Raw genomic sequence first — 18,844 nt, forward strand, 5'->3', positions numbered from 1 at the left:
ATCTTTGATGGTAATTTTATACAGGTATCTGTCTGAAGACTCATTTATATCACCTGTGTTTTATTCCTGCCCCAAAATGATTAACCTGAATCAAATCATGAGGAAACAATTAACAAGTCCAGATTGAGGGACACACTGCAAAACACATGGCCTGACTGCTAGTATATACAATGTTAATGTCATGAATGGAAAAAAAACAGCAGGGCGGGCTATTTCAATGTAAAGGAGATTAAAGAGATGCAATGGTTAAATGCAGTAGGTGGCCCTTGTTTGGGTTCCGGTTTGAGGGTGGGGGAAATAGCTGTAAGGAGTGTTAAGAAAATTTGAATATGAATTACAGTAAATAAGTGTTGTATTAATGTTAAATTTCCTGAACTGAGATCATGAATGGGCTGCCTTGGAAAGTAGTGATTAATTTCTCATCAGGGTAGGTGTTCAGGCAGATTTATTGATCAGGTTGGTTAAAAGTCGCTCCATCCCTGGCTTTATGATTTTTTAAAAATTTGTCTTGTTAATGCTCATGTTACCAAACTAAAGGAGTTCTGTTTCCTGTGTGTATTTGGGTGCGTGGGAGGGAGGGAGGGAGGGAGATAAAACCACATTCCTAATTTACTATTCTCATATGTTGTAATGGATAACTGACCACTTAGAGGGGTTCAGTATTAAGAATCCCTTAATTTCTGAACTAATCATTGGTCCCCTGGAATTATTAAACTGTCAAGTAGTTAAATAAGATTGTTATTTTTCTAATCTCCAAAATTATAGAAAATTTGAAAGTGGCTCAGCTGCTTACTGTAGTTTTTTTCCTAATTCTAAATACAGGTACTTTACCCACAGTTGGGTGAATAGTATGTGTATTTTATGGGAAGACTGACTCAACATTGCTCTTGATTGATTATTTTTATTTTAAATGTAACCTCCTGTGACTTTTATAGGTCTGGATAAATACCTCAGACATTATATTGGTTGGTCTACGGGATTACCAGGTAAAAATAAAATTTTCATTGTTTACTTGCTTGAATTTTATGAGCAATTAATGTTTAGAACATAAGTCATAACCATATTTGACCAGTTCCAGGCCAGTATGCTATTCACTGTTGTGTCAACAAACATTTCTTAAGGGCCAGTTCTGTCTTAGGCATTGTGCTAGGTACCCCAGGGATCATGGTTCCCAAATGCCAGTCTGTGGAGTCTGCATATTCACTATAGAAGAATCACAGACAGTGTGAATTTTTCATGAAGCTAAATAGTCCTTTTTCCCTTTTTGATATTTAAAAAGTTCCCTTTTTTGGAATGAGGGATACTATATTGTGGTGGTTTTGTTGGTGTTCTTAGTTGGCAAGATAAAAATAATTTTATGTTGGACTGCCTGCCTCCTTTTTTTTTTTTTTTTTTTTTTTAAACTTATACGTCTTGAAATCAAAATCTGGAAACCATTACTCTAGGGGATACAACTGAATGAGTCAAGCTGTCATCTCACAAAATGCTTATGGCCTGGTAGTGGAGAGGGTAAGACAGGCACACAAGTAATTGCAGTACAAACCATGATAAAAGTATGTGCTCTAAATTGAGATGAGCACTTAGGAAGAAAATGGTAGTTGTCCTTCATGATGTCAACCTGGAGACTCTACTCATGCTAGGGCTATGAAATCCATTTGGTTTCCACCTATTGGAACTCATCACCATGTATTTACATTTTGAGTGATCTTGTTTCTATTTTTATAACTTTGATCGTACTTTGATTTTTTTAAATATATGTTCTAGAATAAAGCATTAAAATCTTTACCTTAAATCAGTGGTTCTCAACCGTGGGTGATTATTTTCCTCCAGAGTACATTTGGCAGTGTCTGGAGACATTTCAGGTTTTCACACCTGGGGGTAGGGGTCAGTGCTGGTCATCTAGTTGATAGAGACCGGGGTGATGCTAAACATCCTACAATGCACAGGACAGTCCCTACAACAATGAATTATGTGGTCCAATATATCAACTGTGCTGAGGTTGAGATAGCCTGCTTGAAACTCGTACCATTTTAATGTCCATTTTCTTCTTTTGATCCTAAAGATAACCCCAGAAGTAGGAGCAATTAGTTAGTTCCCTGTTTGACAGATAAGGAAATCAAGGTTCTGAAAGGTGTAACATTCATACTATAAAATGACAGCCACATTAAGTTTTCCAATTCGTAATCTCCCATGATCCTTCTTTTATGTCCCTGCCACTTAAAGGGTGGTACAGGGACCAGTAGCATCACTAGCTTTTGGCAACTTGTTAGAAACGCAGATTCTTGGACCTCACCCCAGGCCTCCTAAATCAGAATGTGCGTTTTAACTAGAATCCACTTGGGCTTCTGTACACATTACCGTTTTAAGAAGTGCTGGTGTGAATCACACGATTCTTGGATCATAGTGATCACTTACGTTGCCTTTGAGAATTTTTGAAGTTGAAACAATCAGCTTCAACCCTTTTTTTCTTCCTTAACTGAGTCAGATTCCTTTCGGATGGGGAAGTGTGAACATTCTGAAGCATTAGTTTTCAGTGGGACACTTGCATCAGAAATACCCATATCTTTTACAAATACACACTCATGGGCTTCACATCTCCTAATTTATCTGTCTTTAGGAGGTGTAAAAGCTCCATAGGAGATTCTGATGGATTTGTACCCTAAGAACCACTGATACGTGGAAAGGTATAATAATTTCCTTGGGTCATTATACCGGTCTCAATTTTTGAATTAGAGTATTTAATCACCTGTAAATTATGGTCCCAGGGAATTTTTGTACTTCACAAGACTTCTAATCAAAGGGTAACTATAAATAATCCAAAAGATTGGGTCTGTACAGTTCTGCATTGAAGTGAAATCTATAACTGTCTTCCCTAAGCTTGTTGATCATTATTCATTTATGCATGCAAGCTTCTTTATACTGGGTTAAACCCAAGGATGTTTTTCAGAGGGTAGGAGAAAACTTTAAATTTTTAGAAAAAGGACAGGAGTTTATAACACAACAGTAAAATTTAATTTTCTATCCAGTTTGAAACTAATTTATGAAATAACGGATAATATTTTGGCATAATCATTTGTAAATCTTATTTGTCTCTTTTTTAAGGATAATAAAGCTGATGTAATTTTAAAATACAATGCAGATGAGGCTAGAAGTCTGAAGGCATATGGCGAACTTCCAGAACATGGTAATGTCTGAGATATTACATTAACCTGTTATATGGTGTTATTACCTGGTGGTATTTAGATGAAGGAATTTTGGTAGAATTTTGTGGATTTTGCATGTTTAGTTTTGAGTTTACGTGATTCATTCCAAGTATGCCTGCCTGTACTTCATAATACTAGACACCTTAAGAAAAAAGTAACTGGGATTCTGTTCCTAATAAATATACTTTTGGTGAGGAATTATCCTTTATAAGCCCTAAACTTCTGCGTAATGCCAGTCAACGGAATAAATTGATTATAGTATTTATTTGAAAGTTCCTTTCTAAAGAGACTGTCATTATTCATCTTTAAATGTGAAGCAAGGATAGCAATTAGGTACTGTTGTCGATTTTTATTAAAAAGTCAGTTTTCAGTTCATCTTATCCTAGTGTCATAGTATCCATAGGATTTTGTTAAATCAACGTTTTTTGTTTCTCCCCTGCAGTACAAAAGTTAGGCGTTCTTAACGCATAAAACTTAAATAAAAGTAAGTTTCTCATGACCTCATCAAAGGGGAAGTGACTTTACATACTATTTTGTAAGCCTACATTTTTTGCTTGGAAGTTATTTTTTGGTTCTGTTGCATATTATCAAGGAAACTATAATTTTACTTGAGCATGAAAACCCTGCTGAAATTATTTACTTGGCATTTCCAATCTAGGAAATGCTAATATATCTGGGAATAGGACTAGCACTTCCTGGTTCATTTCTGTTATTTAGGGATAAGCACGATTTGACCAAATTTTTCTGATTGATGAGTTTATCTGATGATTTGTGGCTTGTTAGCGTGTGCTCAGACGTTTTTTGAAGTGTAGCTGGAAGTTGTAATAGCTTTAGAATTTGTGTAATTAGAGCCTGCCTCACTAAAAATACCTTTGTGAGCAAAAGAAACTTGTTTGCATTTTGACTTAGAGATTTTGTTGTGTAAAATACTGTTCTATATACTAGGGTTGTTAGGTAGAAGTTAAGAGGGTCTTTTTGGTAATGAAACTTAAAAGTTTGACTTGTAAGAGTCTCCTTTTATACTGCAACATTTGATATCCAACCACTTCTTTTAGTGGGCAATTTATTCATTTTACTAACATCTTGGTTATATTATATGAGTATATTTGTTATTGTTTCTTTAGCTAAAATCAATGAAACTGATACATTTGGTCCTGGAGATGATGATGAAATCCAGTTTGATGACATTGGAGATGATGATGAAGACATTGATGATGTAAGTAGCATTTTTCACCTTGAGTTTTTCAACTTTTGTTTGTGCTAGTCAAACTGTTTATGCTTTGAGAATTTTATCATCTTTTTCAGTATTTCTTCCTAAAAAGGTCAATATTTGCTTTGGCAATATGAATGCTAGGCATTGGAATCTCAACTTGTTTAAGTTAAGGGTGTCTAGAGAGATAGCTATTAAGAAATTTAGCAGACAGTTATGAGAAATACAAGATTTTATCAAAGAAACAGGCCTTTTTTATTGAGATATAGTTGTACAATATTATATAAGTTACAAGTGTACTGTAAGGTGATTCACAATTTTTTTTTTTTAATATTTATTTATTTATTTTATTTTGCCTGTGCCAGGTCTTAGTTGTGGCCCACGGGATCTTTAGTTGAAGCATGTGGGATTTTTTTTTTTAGTTGTGACATGCGGACTTCTTAGTTGTGGCATGCATCTGGGATCTAGTTCCCCGACCAGGGGTCGAACCCGGGCCCCCTGCATTTGGAGCATGGAATTTTACCACTGGACCACCATGGAAGTTCACAGTGATTCACAATTCTTAAAGGTTATACTCTATTTATAGTTACTATGATTGGCTATATTCCCTGTGTTATACAAACGTGCCTTCTCTTAATTGAAACACTAGTATGTTAGAAGAATAATCTTGTTTGAACCAGTTTCATATGAAGTGTTGGAATTACAGCATAATATTAAAAGCCCTGTTAAAGGGAATTCCCTGATGGTCCAGTGGTTAGAACTCGGCGCTTTTACTGTGGTGGCCTGGGTTCAATTCCTGGTCAGGGAAATAAGATCCCACAAGCTGTGCTGCGCAGCCACCAAAAAAATAAAGCGCCCTCTTAAAATTGAGGCCTTTTGCCAGTTATTTTATCTGTTGGATATGCACTATTGGCAAACTCTTGGTTTGGAGTTGGTGTGTTAATTTTGAGGAAAATGCGTTGTTTTTTCTCACTATAAAGCAGTAATGCTCACAAGAATAAGTGCCTCATTGCCCTTCTGCTGTTAAAATATTTCAATGAAATTCAAACTTAGTTTCTGGCAATATAAATCTATTTAATAACTGGGGTGGTATTATAAGTTACTCTTAAATCTGGGTTGGGCTCTTTAAACCCTTTTAAATAAAAATGTAGTTCAGGAACACCTGTGTATATAAATCTAAAAATAATAGTAGTAATGTTTGATTTTATTCAAAGGTGAAATTTTAGTATACCTAGAGTAGTTGCTCCTGACCGGGATTGTTTGTGCAACAGAATTACCGGAGCTTTTCAGAAATACAAAGGCTGGGAATTACCTGGCGGTCCAGTGGTTAGGACTCTGTGTTTTTACTGCCAGGGGCCTGGGTTCGATCCCTGGTCAGGGAACTAAGATCCCACAAGCCACACGGCGCGGCCAAAAAACCCCCAAAAAACAAAAAAACCAACCGAACAAAAACAAAGGCTGGTCTCGGGGAAGTCTGAATTAAGTGATACCTACCACTGAGATTCTATAATTAACATCTCTGTACTTGGTTTATCACATATCTGCCTATACCTTTATTCATCCTTCAGTCCATCTTACATTTTGATGCATCTCCAAACCATTTTAGAATACATGATGAATTAAAGAAAATTTGAGTACCTATCTCCAGTGTGTATTTGCATTTATGAATTTTTAAACATACAATACTGTATTTCAGAGCATACCCTAAAATAGAAAAATGAAAAGGGATAAGAAATAAATCCATCATTCTATTTTTTTTAACATCTTTATTGGAATATAATTGCTTTACAGTGGTGTGTTTCTTCTGTATAACAAAGTGAGTCAGCTATACATATACATACATCCCCATATCTCCTCCCTCCTGCGCCTCCCTCCCACCCTCCCTATCCCACCCCTCTAGGTGGTCACAAAGCACCGAGCTGATCTTGATCTCCCTGTGCTATGTGGCTGCTTCCTACTAGCTACCGATTTTACATTTGGTAGTGTATATATGTGCATACCACTCTCTCACTTGGTCCCAGCTTACCCTTCCCCCTCCCCGTGTCCTCAAGTCCGTTCTCTACATCTGCGTCTTTATTCCTGTCCTGCCCCTAGGTTCTTATGAACCATATCATTCTATTTTTTATGTTATCTCCCTTTGGAAACCCCTGAGCCAGAGGATTCTTGTGACTAAGCTGTGAATGACACTTGGACAGTAGATTTATCGATGATACTCTGACAAGAACCTGACATGGAGCTACTACTGTGTTATAGGTTAAGGAGCGATCCCAACATTTTGACAGCTTAGCTGGGGTAGAAGACCTTTTTTAGGAAATAAAGAACCTAGTCAGAGTACATACCTCAATATGAAGCCACATACACAGAGGTGATAGGGTGAGGATCTAGATAGGGTTAAGCTTTTCTAAGAAAAGTATTTCTCAGTTTGTGCCAATGCTTCTTCAGAACTGAGGCTGGCAGTAAGGGATAGTAAAGGTAGTGGTTATTAAAGGAATTTGAGTTATCTTGGCCATTTCGTAAGGGTCGCTTTGTCTGTCACCTGAGAACCCGACTTCTTCCCTAAGGTGTTTCTCCAAATGGTTTCTGTGTGTTCTAGCCTTCACTCCTATAACCAGGTTGACTGGGAGGAGAATTTGGTATCTCACTTTTCCGTTTCTCAAGGAAGTAACACTCCCTGTGTCTGTTCCTACCCCCAAAATAAATTTCTAATCAGTAGCACAAAAGGAAGGAGATAGTAAAATAGTAAACTTCATTGAGAATATTCTGCATAACGTATAGCATTCTGAAGGCTGCTGTAAAGATTCAATGACAGCAGACCAGAATTGAGAAAAACCTAGTGTTCAGAATTTCCTCTTCAAACTGGATTTGTTTCCCAGATAGCCTAAGGGGGTGCATGTGTCCCTTACATGTGGTAGACTGTTGGAATATAAAAATTCTTCTTTTGGTTGATCTGATGTTCTTTTTCCTTCCAGATCTAAGTCGAACTCAACCTTTCACATTCCACTTTCTTTGAGGATTATTCAACAATTTGGATTTGGGCTGTGACCCATTAAAGAAGATTAAAATTTCATTAGCATGAGTGCAGTTTGTTAAAGCAGACTGATTTGTTTCTAAGGTATTTCTTTAAAAACTAGTAATGCTGAATTCTCTTAAATGTTAAACCCACTTTGTTCTTTTGATGTGACGGAGCTTGTGGGTAAAAGACCACATCTGCTCTTCTAAAAGAAAAAAAATGCGTTAACTGCCTTTCCCACTTTGACCACTTCCAGTAAGTAAATGGATGTTTTGAGTAAAACCATTTGCCGTACACGCATTATGTACTTATTTTTTTTTTTTGTGGTACGCGGGCCTCTCACTGCTGTGAGCCTCTCCCGTTGCGGAGCGCAGGCTCAGCGGCCATGGCTCACGGGCCTAGCCGCTCCGCGGCATGTGGGATCTTCCCGGACCGGGACACGAACCCGTGTCCCCTGCATCGGCAGGCGGACTCTCAACCACTGCGCCACCAGGGAAGCCCCGTACACGCATTATGAATCATAATTAAGCCCTAGTTTTGACTAGCCTGTTTACTGTACAATGAATTTTTGTATATTCCAGTTACTTACATGAATTTTCCCTTGAGATTTTGGTACAGTTTAATGGAGGCAGAAATCTGCATTTAAAGTGAAAAATGATTGGTCTGTTTTTCATATTTAAGTAGCATGTGGCTATTTTTATACTGATTTTGATATTGTATACATTCTTTTCATGATCTTATTTTGCCACTATAAACATCAACAAAAAAGGCGGTTTTTAGAACCTGAGTTTTAATAGCAGTTTTGAATTTGTAAAGTTGGTAGTTGCAGAAATCAAACACTAGGTGGCACCCAGTTATCTTAACATTGGAGATACTGATATAGTTGTCAACTTTTTTTTTTTTTAACTTACTGTGCATAGAAAATTCCCAAACAACAAAAGATTGTTTTGAACATATGCATGTATGTAGAATATTTTTGCAGAACAAAAGGATTATGTTCAAAGTGTCGTTTTATTTTCAGAAGTCATATACGTGTGAGCTACAATTTTGAGTGCTTTATAAACACTTAAACTATGTGTAAATGAAAATTTAATTTCATAACAGTTTGTACAAATTAAGCCTTTGGGAAAGTATCCCTAAGCTGGGGAAAGAGGAGGGAATAACAACTTAATGAAAAGACGGTCTCTTATTTCTGAATGGAAGAACTACATACAGTGGAGAAATATAATAAAGACAGTATCATGCTGCAGAGTATATTATACCCTTACTTTGCGTTTAGGATGTATTTTATTGTGTGTACAGGTGTTTTTTGCTTGTATTTTATTGGGAATTTAGATTTACCCTTTGTTAGTTTTTCATCATCAACTCTAGTAAGATGAAATTAAGGGCAGGGCTAGTTAGACCTAACTAGCCACATTGAAGTGGTATGCAACTGTAAAAGAAATCCTTCATGTAGCTTGTGAAACTTTTATTCTACTGGTCTCCAGAGAACTCTTCAGTGTTGAAAAGTAATACACAGAGGATTAAACCTTCACATGGCTTCAGAAAATAAGCACATCTTTTTTTTTTTTTTTTTTTTTTTTTTTTTTTTAGTAAGCACATCTTTGATCCCATGCTTAGTATAATTTCCTTTCCTAAGTGTGCAAACTCTGGAATAAAAATCTGAGGTACTATAAAATATTAAATCAAAAACCAGAAACTAAGAGTGGACAATTGCAGTTGATGTTTCTTACTCTATGGAGTCCCTGAACACTTAACCTAGGTGGAATGTGTCTGAGACCATGGACTGGTTTTTAGTACTCATAAGGAACCAGCCTTGAAGAGTTGACTGAGTGATCATCTTCGTCGGTAATCTAAACCTCCTAAGATATTTAGGCTTCTGTACATAAAAGTGTTCTGGTAAATTTGTGGTATATGCAGATCTTTCCTCCACATTGTTTTACCAAGAATGTTTTGACTCTGCATCTGTGCTACAGTTCATGGTACGGGTGGTGCAACTCAAACATTAGTTTTTCTACTTAACCTCCTCTAATAATATGGTTTGTCTAAAGATTCTTACCCCAATTCACGTGTTTGCAGGTGACATTTTTTTTCTTGTCTACGTAGTAACAGCCCAATCTAGTGCTGTTGTACCCTAGAAAATCTCAAATTATAATGATTAAAATAGTTGGGGTAAACTTGTAGTTCATATGCAACACTACTTGGAGGAATTATTTTACTAACTTGTCTTTAGTGTGGAAATTAGTTTCATTGATTTGATTATATTTCAAAGGTGGAATGGAAGTGGTCCTCAAGAAAAAAAACCTTTTTTGTTGTTATACTGTTTGATTCCTATAATACAATGCTAGAAAGTATGCCCTGAAAGAAAATAAAGTCTTTGAAATCCAAGAATAATGATTCTTACTGCTAAGAGAATGTAATAGTTATTACTAATGAGTTCGATAGGCATGCATTTTTCATGCAGTGTTTATTCCACTTCCAATTAGAGTATATAAATAAGTTGTATTAGTAAGGCGGCTAAAGAACCAAGCCAAGTGTTTGTGTAAAAAAAGACTTGCCAAGATTTAATTGTTTGACTGTTGAATCTTTCTTGAAAATCCCGCCTCTCAAAGAGACCACCTCTTAAGGAGCCTGTAAACTATGCATGATGAAAATTCTTGTATTTTATTAAGGAGTGGCCATTGGTTTACTCACCACATCTGTGGAATCATGGCTATAAGTATAGTTGCTTACAGAACTCCTGGTGACTTGTAGTTTAACTTACTCTCATCTATCTTGTGTAAATATTAAATTATAGGACATTGCATAACATCTTGAATAGATACAAACTGCTGTCAGTATTGACTTCAGAGCAAGTGAGTAATCTAATAGGTAAAAGCATGTTTCAAATAAAATACCTAGCTGGATTTATACTTTATTTGTATTGTGTACAGATTTAACAACATCCAGTATTAACTATGGCTTGGCAGTGAAATGAAAGTAAGTTCTTTATGTTACCTGTCATAAAGATTAAAAAGATTTGTATTGGTGTGAGATGTTTAGATCTCTGTCCTGCTTAGTAAGGGGAAGTTTCATTTATACAGCTTTTACATACCACTTTGTGTTTTTTATTTACCTTCAACTACCATCATTGCTTTTTTCTTCCTATTTTAGAAAAGAACAAAATCTGAATTAAGTCTTACTATAAGTGTGATAAGACACTAGCCTCTCAGGTATGGAGTGAACCGATGAATTCGGAGGGTGTGTTGGACTGTGTCTTCTCTTCCTCCCACAGCCGCCTAGTGCTTAGGAGGCATGTGGTAGAGAGTGAAGAACATGGGCTCTGAGGTCAGGCAGCCTGTGCCACAACCCCCACTCTGCCCTTTACCTGCAGGTGACCACGGGCACCTTCTCCAGCTTGTCTGAGCTTCAGGCTCCTCACCTGTAAGATGGAGATGATGAGAAGAGTACCTGCAGAATCACAGAAATGTTGGGAGGATTAATAATGCGTGTTCGTATGTGTGATCCACTTAGAGCAGTGTCCGCCACTATTCACTTGATATCCAGGACTGTGTAAGATAGAATATGCACGTCTTTTTTATTCTCTATTTACCATTTCTTTTACTTGCAGTCTTTGGTTCCTATAACAAAAGAAGTGTGTAGAATATATATTTGTATATTCATGTCGACACAATATTTAAAATAATTGCTACCACCCTCATTTAATTCAGCATAAGACTAACAGATGGAAGTCTCTAAATTGCTTAAAGAAAGGTATTTTGCAAAGTACCAACTTGCTCTATATTTCTTTAGAGAAAGCTCATAATTAGTAATATTGGTAGCTCTGGTCATCTTCCATTCTGAAGTCTTTAATGAGTCCTTTTACCATAGATTCATGACAGCTAATTGGTACTGATTTGGAGGTTTCCTTTCCCATCATTTGGAATTATGTAATCAGATGCAAACTATTGCAATTAGAAATAAAATATGAAATAACTTTCAACAGTGTATGCAGTTGATTCTTTTCAAACTGTTTATGACATTTTTAACTAAACTTTTATTCATGATCATTCTTTTCTGAAAATTTTGATGTATGAGGGAAATGTATACTTAATCTGTTTTTTATTTTTGTGTTTTTGGTTGTTTGATTTGAATGAATCCGTTTGGTCAGACTGCAGTTACAGGGTTGCATTTTCTGGGCAAGTGAATTTGTTACAAACCTGTGCTGAAGACATTTTCTGATGGTAAATCAGTTGTCCAGAATGATCTCAAATTTCCAGAATCCCATTCACTGGACCTTATTTTATACTGTGCAAAGACATAGGTGAAGTAGATATTTATCCTCTGGTCAACTTGCTCACTTTTGTTTTTCTTTTTTAACTTGCTCTCTTTTAAAAAGCCAGTCTTTTCTGTTCCAATCCAGGCTTTGTTCGGTTCACAATCTGATAATGGCAGATCAAAAAGTGGGGACAAAACCTGAGTAAAGTCTCATTGCTGATTTGATCCACTGGACTGTCAGGTATAGAATTAGTTGGAGTTTTGCACGTTTGATAAAGTTCAATGCATATTTATGCTTTTAAATATCTCTTGTAAATCTAAGAATAATCGGGATTTTCCTAACTTGATAGTTTATCTACCGAAAGCAAACATAGAAACTCACAATTTTTTTAAAAAGCGAATTTTACTTAAGAATGTCCCTGACAAGCAGTAAAATGATTAATCTTATTAAATCCAACCCTTGAGTACACGTTTTTAATAGTTCGTGTGACAAGGTTAAAACGTGCTCCATGAAACACATCTGCGTGCTGTGAAGTACCATAGTTGCCTCACGGAAAAACACTCGTGCGATTATTGAGTTGCAAACTGAACTGGCCATCGTTTTTCTTGGAATACCATTTTTACTTGAAAGAACAACAGGCAAACTGGTTATGCAAACGTGCGTTTGTGGTCAGGTTTTCTCAAAATAACCCTGTCACTTTAAGGAAAACAACTGACAGCATTTGTTGGAGGTGATAAGAGTTTGGGGAAACTGATGTTGCCACCATTAGCTTGACGGCTTCGCAGTGAAGAGATCAGAGGTGGTAATAATGAATGTGACTTTTTAATACTGTAGAATGAAGTGTGTTGACATTTGGAAGATCGTAGCGGAGTCAAGCAGTATTTTCTAAATGATGAGTGGGTTTTAACGTACTAGTATGAAAAGATCACTGATTCAGTATTAGATTCCACAATGCAACTAACTTTAAGAAGTTACCATTTGTCAGGATTGGGTATAGTGTCAAGAGCATACACGGTTACCTGAAAAGCCGTTAAAATAGTTCTCCCTTTTCCAACTACATAGTGGCCAGATTTTCTTCATGTGCTTTAACGAAAACATATTGTAACACACTGAATACAAAAGCAGATATGCAACTCGATTTTACTTTTTTAAAAATATTTATTTATTTGGCTGCCTCGGGTCTTAGTTGCAGCATGCGGGATCTTCATTGCAGGATGCGGGCTTCTCTAGCTGCGGTGCGTGGGCTTAGTTGCCCCACAGCATGTGGAATCTAAGTTCCCCGAACAGGGATCGAACCCGAGTCCCTTGCATTGGAAGGCAGATTCTTAACCACTGGACCACCAGGGAAGTCCCGAGACTCAATTTTCATTTAAGCCAGACAGTAAAGAGATTTGCAAAAATGTGAAACAACGCCACTCTTCTCAAATTGGGAGGGGGTTGTTACTTTTCATTAAAAGTATGTTATTTAGGCTTACTGTTAAAGTAACAAATCTTTTAAAAATTTTCTAGCACATCAATACTCCCACAGGTGAACTTGTCATTTCAAGGAAAACTGAGTGTTTGTTGCAATATCACACATGCGCTTTCAAGTAAAAATTGAGTTTTGGAAAACTAAACATTCACCGCCATTAGCAGATTACAGAAGTTCTTTGGGAGTCTCAATTTTAGGTGTAAAATAGGAGTTGGTGAACTTTTACTAAAGGACCAGATAGTAAATATTTTAAGCTTTGTAGGCCATATGATCTCTCTTACAGCTATTCAGTTCTGTCAGTGTTGTGTTGCACAATAGCCTGAGACAACACGTAAACAAATGAATGAGACTGCATTGCAGGAAAAGTTCATTAACAGAAGTAGGTGGTGGGCTACATTTGGCCTACAGGCCGTAGGTTACCAACCCTTGCTGTAAAGGGACTCTGAGGCAAAAAAATTGAGAATTGCTGCACTAGACTTAACAACTAGATGGTATAACAGATTTTAAGATGTTCAGGGAATTCTCTGGTGATCCAGTGGTTAGGACTCCGTGTTTCCACTGCAGGGGGCACGGGTTCGAGGGAACAAAGATCCTGCATGCTGCGCGGTGATGCTAAAAAGAAAAAAAATGTCGTTCAGCTCTAACTAGATTTTTAGGAAGTTAGCCTAATGGCAAAAGCCCAGCAAACTAATGTCATTTTGTTAAACAGATGGCTTAAATAGAAAGACACTGCTCATAGATGGTATGATGTCATAAAAAAGCCAGTTCTGATTAATATTCCAACAGGATTTGGGGGAGATAGAAAAATTGATTCTAGAATAAGTTCATATGGAAATTATGAATTTCTAAGGCAATTTTAAAAGCAGAGCAAAGAACTTCATCAGATACTGTCACACCATAATCCATAGTAATAAATAATAGATGCAGTAACAGACAAAAAGATCAGAATAAAGAGCTCAGAATCAAGCCCATGTACATATGGGAATCTGATACATGATAAAAGTGGTTTCAAAATCATTGGGGAAAGGATAGAGTACTTAAAAGTTGGTGCTGGACAAACCTACATTTTACAGAGAAAAGTAAATATGGATCTCTTGTCACCGTATACAGAAAATAAATTGCTTTAAAGGTAAATCTGTAAACTAATGAAAATGTAGACTATTGTGAGTGGGCAAGTATATAATTAAGACCTATGGCCCTCGTTAATTCCTTCTAACTACAATTTGAGTTGTTCTCTTTCCCCCTTGAGGTTCATCTCCACCGGAGTTGAGGGACTACAATAAACATCGTACAATTTGACCTTTTACATCTGTATCCAGAACAAAACCAAGACCTCTTAAAGCACAAACCATAAGCATAAGGTGAAAATTGATAGGTTTTATTTTGTAACCATGGGAAAGATTGAATGAAGAACTATCAATGGATGTTAAACCTTAGGAAGAAGTTTTGGCAAGGAGTAGAATATTTGCTTGGCCTTAAAGTGGCTCCCCACAGATTGCCGATTAGTTGCAAGAGAAAAATAGCACCTCTATACTGGAGAAACTGGCAGCCAATTAGGTAAAATTATTGTATCCATGTTATATTTACTGAAGTTGATAACTAATGTGGGTGTTTAAGACTATCCTGAGAGGACTTCCCTGGTGGCGCAGTGGTTAAGAATCCACCTGTCAGTGCAGGGGACACGGGTTCGAGCCCTGGTCCTGGAAGATCCCACATGCTGCGGAGCAACTAAGCCTGTGCGCCACAACTACTGAGCCTGCACTCTAGGGCCCGTGCACCGCAACTACTGAAGCCCGCGCGCCTAGAGCCCGTGCTCTGCAACAAGAGAAGCCACCCCAATGAGAAGCCCGAGCACCTCAACAAAGAGTAGCCCCCGCTTGCCGCAACTGGAGAAAGCCCGCGCAAAGCAACGAAGACCCAACACAGCCAAAAATAAAAAGACAATATCCTTAGGAAATACGCACTGAAGTATTTAAGGGGAAGGCCGTGTATATGTATGCAGCTTGCTAGCAAAACAACCAAGGATAAAAAAAAAAAAGAGGTACAGCTAGGATTACAAATGATAAATGGGGTAAAATGTCAATGATAGGTGAGTTTGAGTAAAGGGCATATGACTTATTTGTAAATTCTTATTTGTGCAACTTTTCTGTAAGTTTGTGGTTATTTCCATATAAGAAGCTTTTTTAAATGGATTGATTTTGGCATAAAAATTGACGTTTTGCTAATCTTAGAAAACGTTAGTTGACTAGCGTGAAATATTTAAGCCCATAAGGATTATCTAGAATACAAAAAACCTGGAAATCAACAAGAGAAAGACAAGTAGCCCAATAGAAAGACAGGGATTGAACAGGTAATTTACAGAAGAGTAAACCAGAATAAATGGTTAATCTCTTTTTTTTGATGTGGACCATTTTTAAAGTCTTTACGGAATTTGTTACAATATTCTGTTTTATGTTTTTTGGGTTTTTGGCCTCCAGGCATGTGGGATCTTAGCTGCCACAGCCCCTGCATTGGAAGGCGAAGTCCCAGTTAATCTGTTTCTGATAGATTTGTATACAGTTGCAATGGATAGATGTTGAAAACAATTCCAAGCAAGGAAAAACAGAATGATAGCTGGTGTGCCTTATCATTTATATAAATTTAAACCACGCATATCTTCACTATATGTTTGAAAGTAGAACTACAAAAATATATTAAACAGGAGGTGTATATGATTGAAGAGAGGAATGCAAGTGGGAATAGAAAATAAACAGAAAAAATAGAATCAAAAGAGAAAAAAATAGAATCAAACTAGACAGGGGTATTCTGACAAGTCAGCAAGCCTTGAGCTCAGGAGGTGGGTGAGTTATAAGCTCGTACCCAAGGTCTGTAAGACCAAAAGAAGAAAAAAAGAAAAAGTGAAAACAGCTCCCAAGCCCTAATTAACTTGTCTCAATCTTACTGAGTTGGAAGCAGTTTTCATTACAAACAAGGGGCCAGCCCCAACTTGCCCGCTTTTCTGCTTGTTTGTATCTAAACTCCCCTCCTGGCTTTCTCACCATAGCTGCGCCCTACTCCTAGCACACCTTTGGGAGTGTCATGAACACGTTCATCACATTTTTGTGCCAACAAAGGGACTCTTCCCAAGCTTTTCACTAAGAATCTGGTTGTCAGTTACTGAGAGTTTCAACTTGTGTGGTTTTTTTTTTTTTTGTATAATTTACACACCATAAAGTTCACCCGTTTAAAATGTACAGTGGCTTTTAGTATAGAGTCAACCATCCCTATAATGTAATTCTAGAATGTTACCATCACCCTCCCCAAAGGAACCTTGTACCCTGATTCAGCTCTATTCGGCTTTTTAACCTTGCATTTCTTTCTCCCCCAGGGGTGGAAGTTAAAACCCGGGGGCTGGTCACTGCCCACCAGAGAGACGTGCAGCCTGGGGCTCCCCTGGGGTGGGTTATCACTCGGCAGGCTATATCTGGGTAAACACCTGGAGGCTTGAGCTGGCTCTGCGAAGATGTCTTTTTCAATATGTATATTTTTGAAAAGAAGTTAAGTGCTCTGGCAGGGGTAAAAGGACATCCAGGGGAAACACACCTCCACAGGCCCCCACACCCTGTCCAGACGCCTACTCCCAAGGCTACACGTTCAGTGCACTCTCATTTGTCTTCCCAGAGATGTTCTCACAGAGATTTCTTTAGTGCATTATTTGCACACCAGGAAGAAGCCATTGAGTAGCGCTCGGGTGGAATCAGCCTGGGAGTGGGGGCATGGTTGGAAGGCTGACTGCGTGCCCCTCCTCTTCCTTGAAGGTCCACCAGTCTGGCTTCCTGGAGCCCCTCGCTGCGGTGAGGGAAGACCTAGCGCCTGCCACCCGTGCACCTTTGTGCTTGGAGGGAGGCATCTGCACATGTGGCACTGGCCCAAGCGGCGCCTGCCCGAGGCCCTAAGAGGACCTGTTTCCAGAGCTGCAGCTCTACGTATGTGGATGCCTAGTGTGTGTGAACTTCTGCGAGCCGTGTGAGAACATGTGCGTGCTGGGTGGGCAGGTGTGTACACATGGTGTGTGCGCGCTGTGTTCACACTGCGTGAGGATGTGTGTGCACCCTGTGTGAGAAACTACATCCCATGTATATATAATGCTGAGTGTATGCACTGTGTGGGGACGTGTGTTTACACCGGTGTGTGCATGCTGTGTGTGCGCACTGTATGAGGAACCGTGTGCATGCCGTGTGTGCGTGCGCGCTGTGAGGACTGGTGTGCACATCGAACGTGCACGCGGTGTGTGGGAGCGCTATGAGAACTAGTGCTCACACTGCACGTGCACGCCGTGTACTCGTGCTGTGTGAGGGCTGGTGTGCATATTGCCAAGTGCACGAGGTAGGCGCCTGCTGCTTGAGGACCCGTGTGCAGCTCGCGTGTGCACGCGGTGCTCGTGCGCGGCTTGAGAACCGGTGCGCACATCGCACGTGCACGCCGTGGGGGGGACGCGTGCGCGTACGGACGCGCGCAGGTCCGATACGGCGCGGCGGCAGGGGCAGTGCGCCTGTGCGGCCCCGGCATCCCGATGGAGCACGGCGTCGACTGCGGGGCGGCAGCCGGGACGGAGGGGTCTACGCGGGCCCCCCCGCTTCCCGGGAAGATGGCCGAACCGGGCGCGGTGCGGACCTCGCCGCCCAACCACCGGCCTTCAGGTAGGGCTCCCGGGATGCGGCGGGCGCGTGGGAGCCTCAGGCCCCCCGGGCGGGCCGCAAGAGGTAGAGGTTGTGGAGCGCGAGGCTGTGGGGGGCGGGGCGCGGAACTGAGCTAATGTCCTTTCCTCAGCCCGGGGTCGCCTGGGCGCGGGACCCCGGGGCCGGCGCCCCTCACGGTGCCGGTGGCAGAGTACGCTCTCGAGTGGCCAGAGTGGGTGGGATTGGGGGTGGCTTAGGGTGGGTGGCAGGTATGTTTGGCGTGCGGGGACCGGGGCCACGCTTGATGCCCCAGGGGCCCGGGGGGCTGGCCCCGCATCGCGGAGCAGCAGGCGTGGGGGGCACTGGGGCCGACCGAGCGGGCGCGGGGGGTGGCCGGGGCCTGCGCGCCTGCCCAATCTGCGTCTCGGGCGTCGCGCGCGAGGGGCAGCCCAGCTTCATGCTTCGCGGCGTCCCCGGGGGGCAGAACCGGCGCGTCACCCACTGGCAGGGGTGGCCAGCTGCGAGCCCCGGGCCGGGTTCCCCTGCCGCCCGCTTGCGCTCCCGGCGGCCGCGGGTGCGCTGCCCAGGGGTCTGGCGGGGTCGCGGCTCCCTCGCGTGGCAGCGCGACGGATGAGTCCCCCGGCCCTAGAGGCTGCAGCTGCTGGGAGCTAAGGAGGGATGGTCCCCGGATTGGCTGCCTGGAAACGAGCGAAGCAGGGAGAGATTTTGAGGACATTTGGCAGAATTTTAGATAAGCTGGTTTCGCATCTTCTAACGTTCTGTAAAGTGGTTGCAGGTAGTGCGGGTGTGTAAGCAACTTGGAAACCGATTTCATGTTTTTCCTGGCAACACCTTTTTTTTTTAAGTTAGTGTGAGGTATTTTTAAGGCGTGTTTTACCGCAGTATAACGTGCATCCCACAAAAGCGCACAGATCTTAAGTATAGGATTTGGAGAATTATCACATAGTGAAGATCTGCGTGTTTTATGTAAGGTGTACCAAGGAAGGGAAGGAAATCAAGGGCAATGTTCTTTA

At 40.1% G+C, this 18,844-nt stretch overlaps 2 protein-coding genes across 6 annotated transcripts in view; both read left to right on the top strand.

Annotated features, from left to right (window-relative positions):
• Positions 1-18,844, top strand: part of EIF1AX (eukaryotic translation initiation factor 1A X-linked) — a 36,065-nt gene that overhangs the window by 13,738 nt on the left and 3,483 nt on the right. The window contains exons 4-8 of one of the 3 annotated variants that reach the window (XR_009538386.1): positions 936-986; positions 3,103-3,184; positions 4,328-4,419; positions 7,383-7,525; positions 10,357-11,405. Coding sequence is in view for 1 of the 3 variants with exons in the window: in XM_060136889.1 (XP_059992872.1) it covers positions 936-986; positions 3,103-3,184; positions 4,328-4,419; positions 7,383-7,388 (231 nt within the window). In the remaining 2 variants the exon portion in view is untranslated. Of the gene's footprint in view, positions 1-935; positions 987-3,102; positions 3,185-4,327; positions 4,420-7,382; positions 8,691-10,356; positions 11,406-18,844 lie in introns of those variants that run through there. The other 2 variants (XR_009538387.1, XM_060136889.1) reach the window with 2 other exon arrangements.
• The window catches only part of MAP7D2 (MAP7 domain containing 2), a 118,259-nt gene continuing 106,859 nt past the window's right edge, over positions 7,445-18,844 (top strand). For 2 of the 3 annotated variants that reach the window (XM_060136865.1, XM_060136864.1), the window contains exons 1-2: positions 10,355-10,402; positions 14,402-17,831. In XM_060136865.1, coding sequence (XP_059992848.1) covers positions 17,705-17,831 — 127 coding nt within the window. In that variant the 5' untranslated portion in view covers positions 10,355-10,402; positions 14,402-17,704. Of the gene's footprint in view, positions 7,526-10,354; positions 10,403-14,401; positions 17,832-18,844 lie in introns of those variants that run through there. The other variant, XM_060136863.1, reaches the window with a different exon arrangement.

Source organism: Lagenorhynchus albirostris, chromosome X, assembly GCF_949774975.1.
Source record: "Lagenorhynchus albirostris chromosome X, mLagAlb1.1, whole genome shotgun sequence".
Classification (NCBI taxonomy): Eukaryota; Metazoa; Chordata; class Mammalia; order Artiodactyla; family Delphinidae; genus Lagenorhynchus; species Lagenorhynchus albirostris.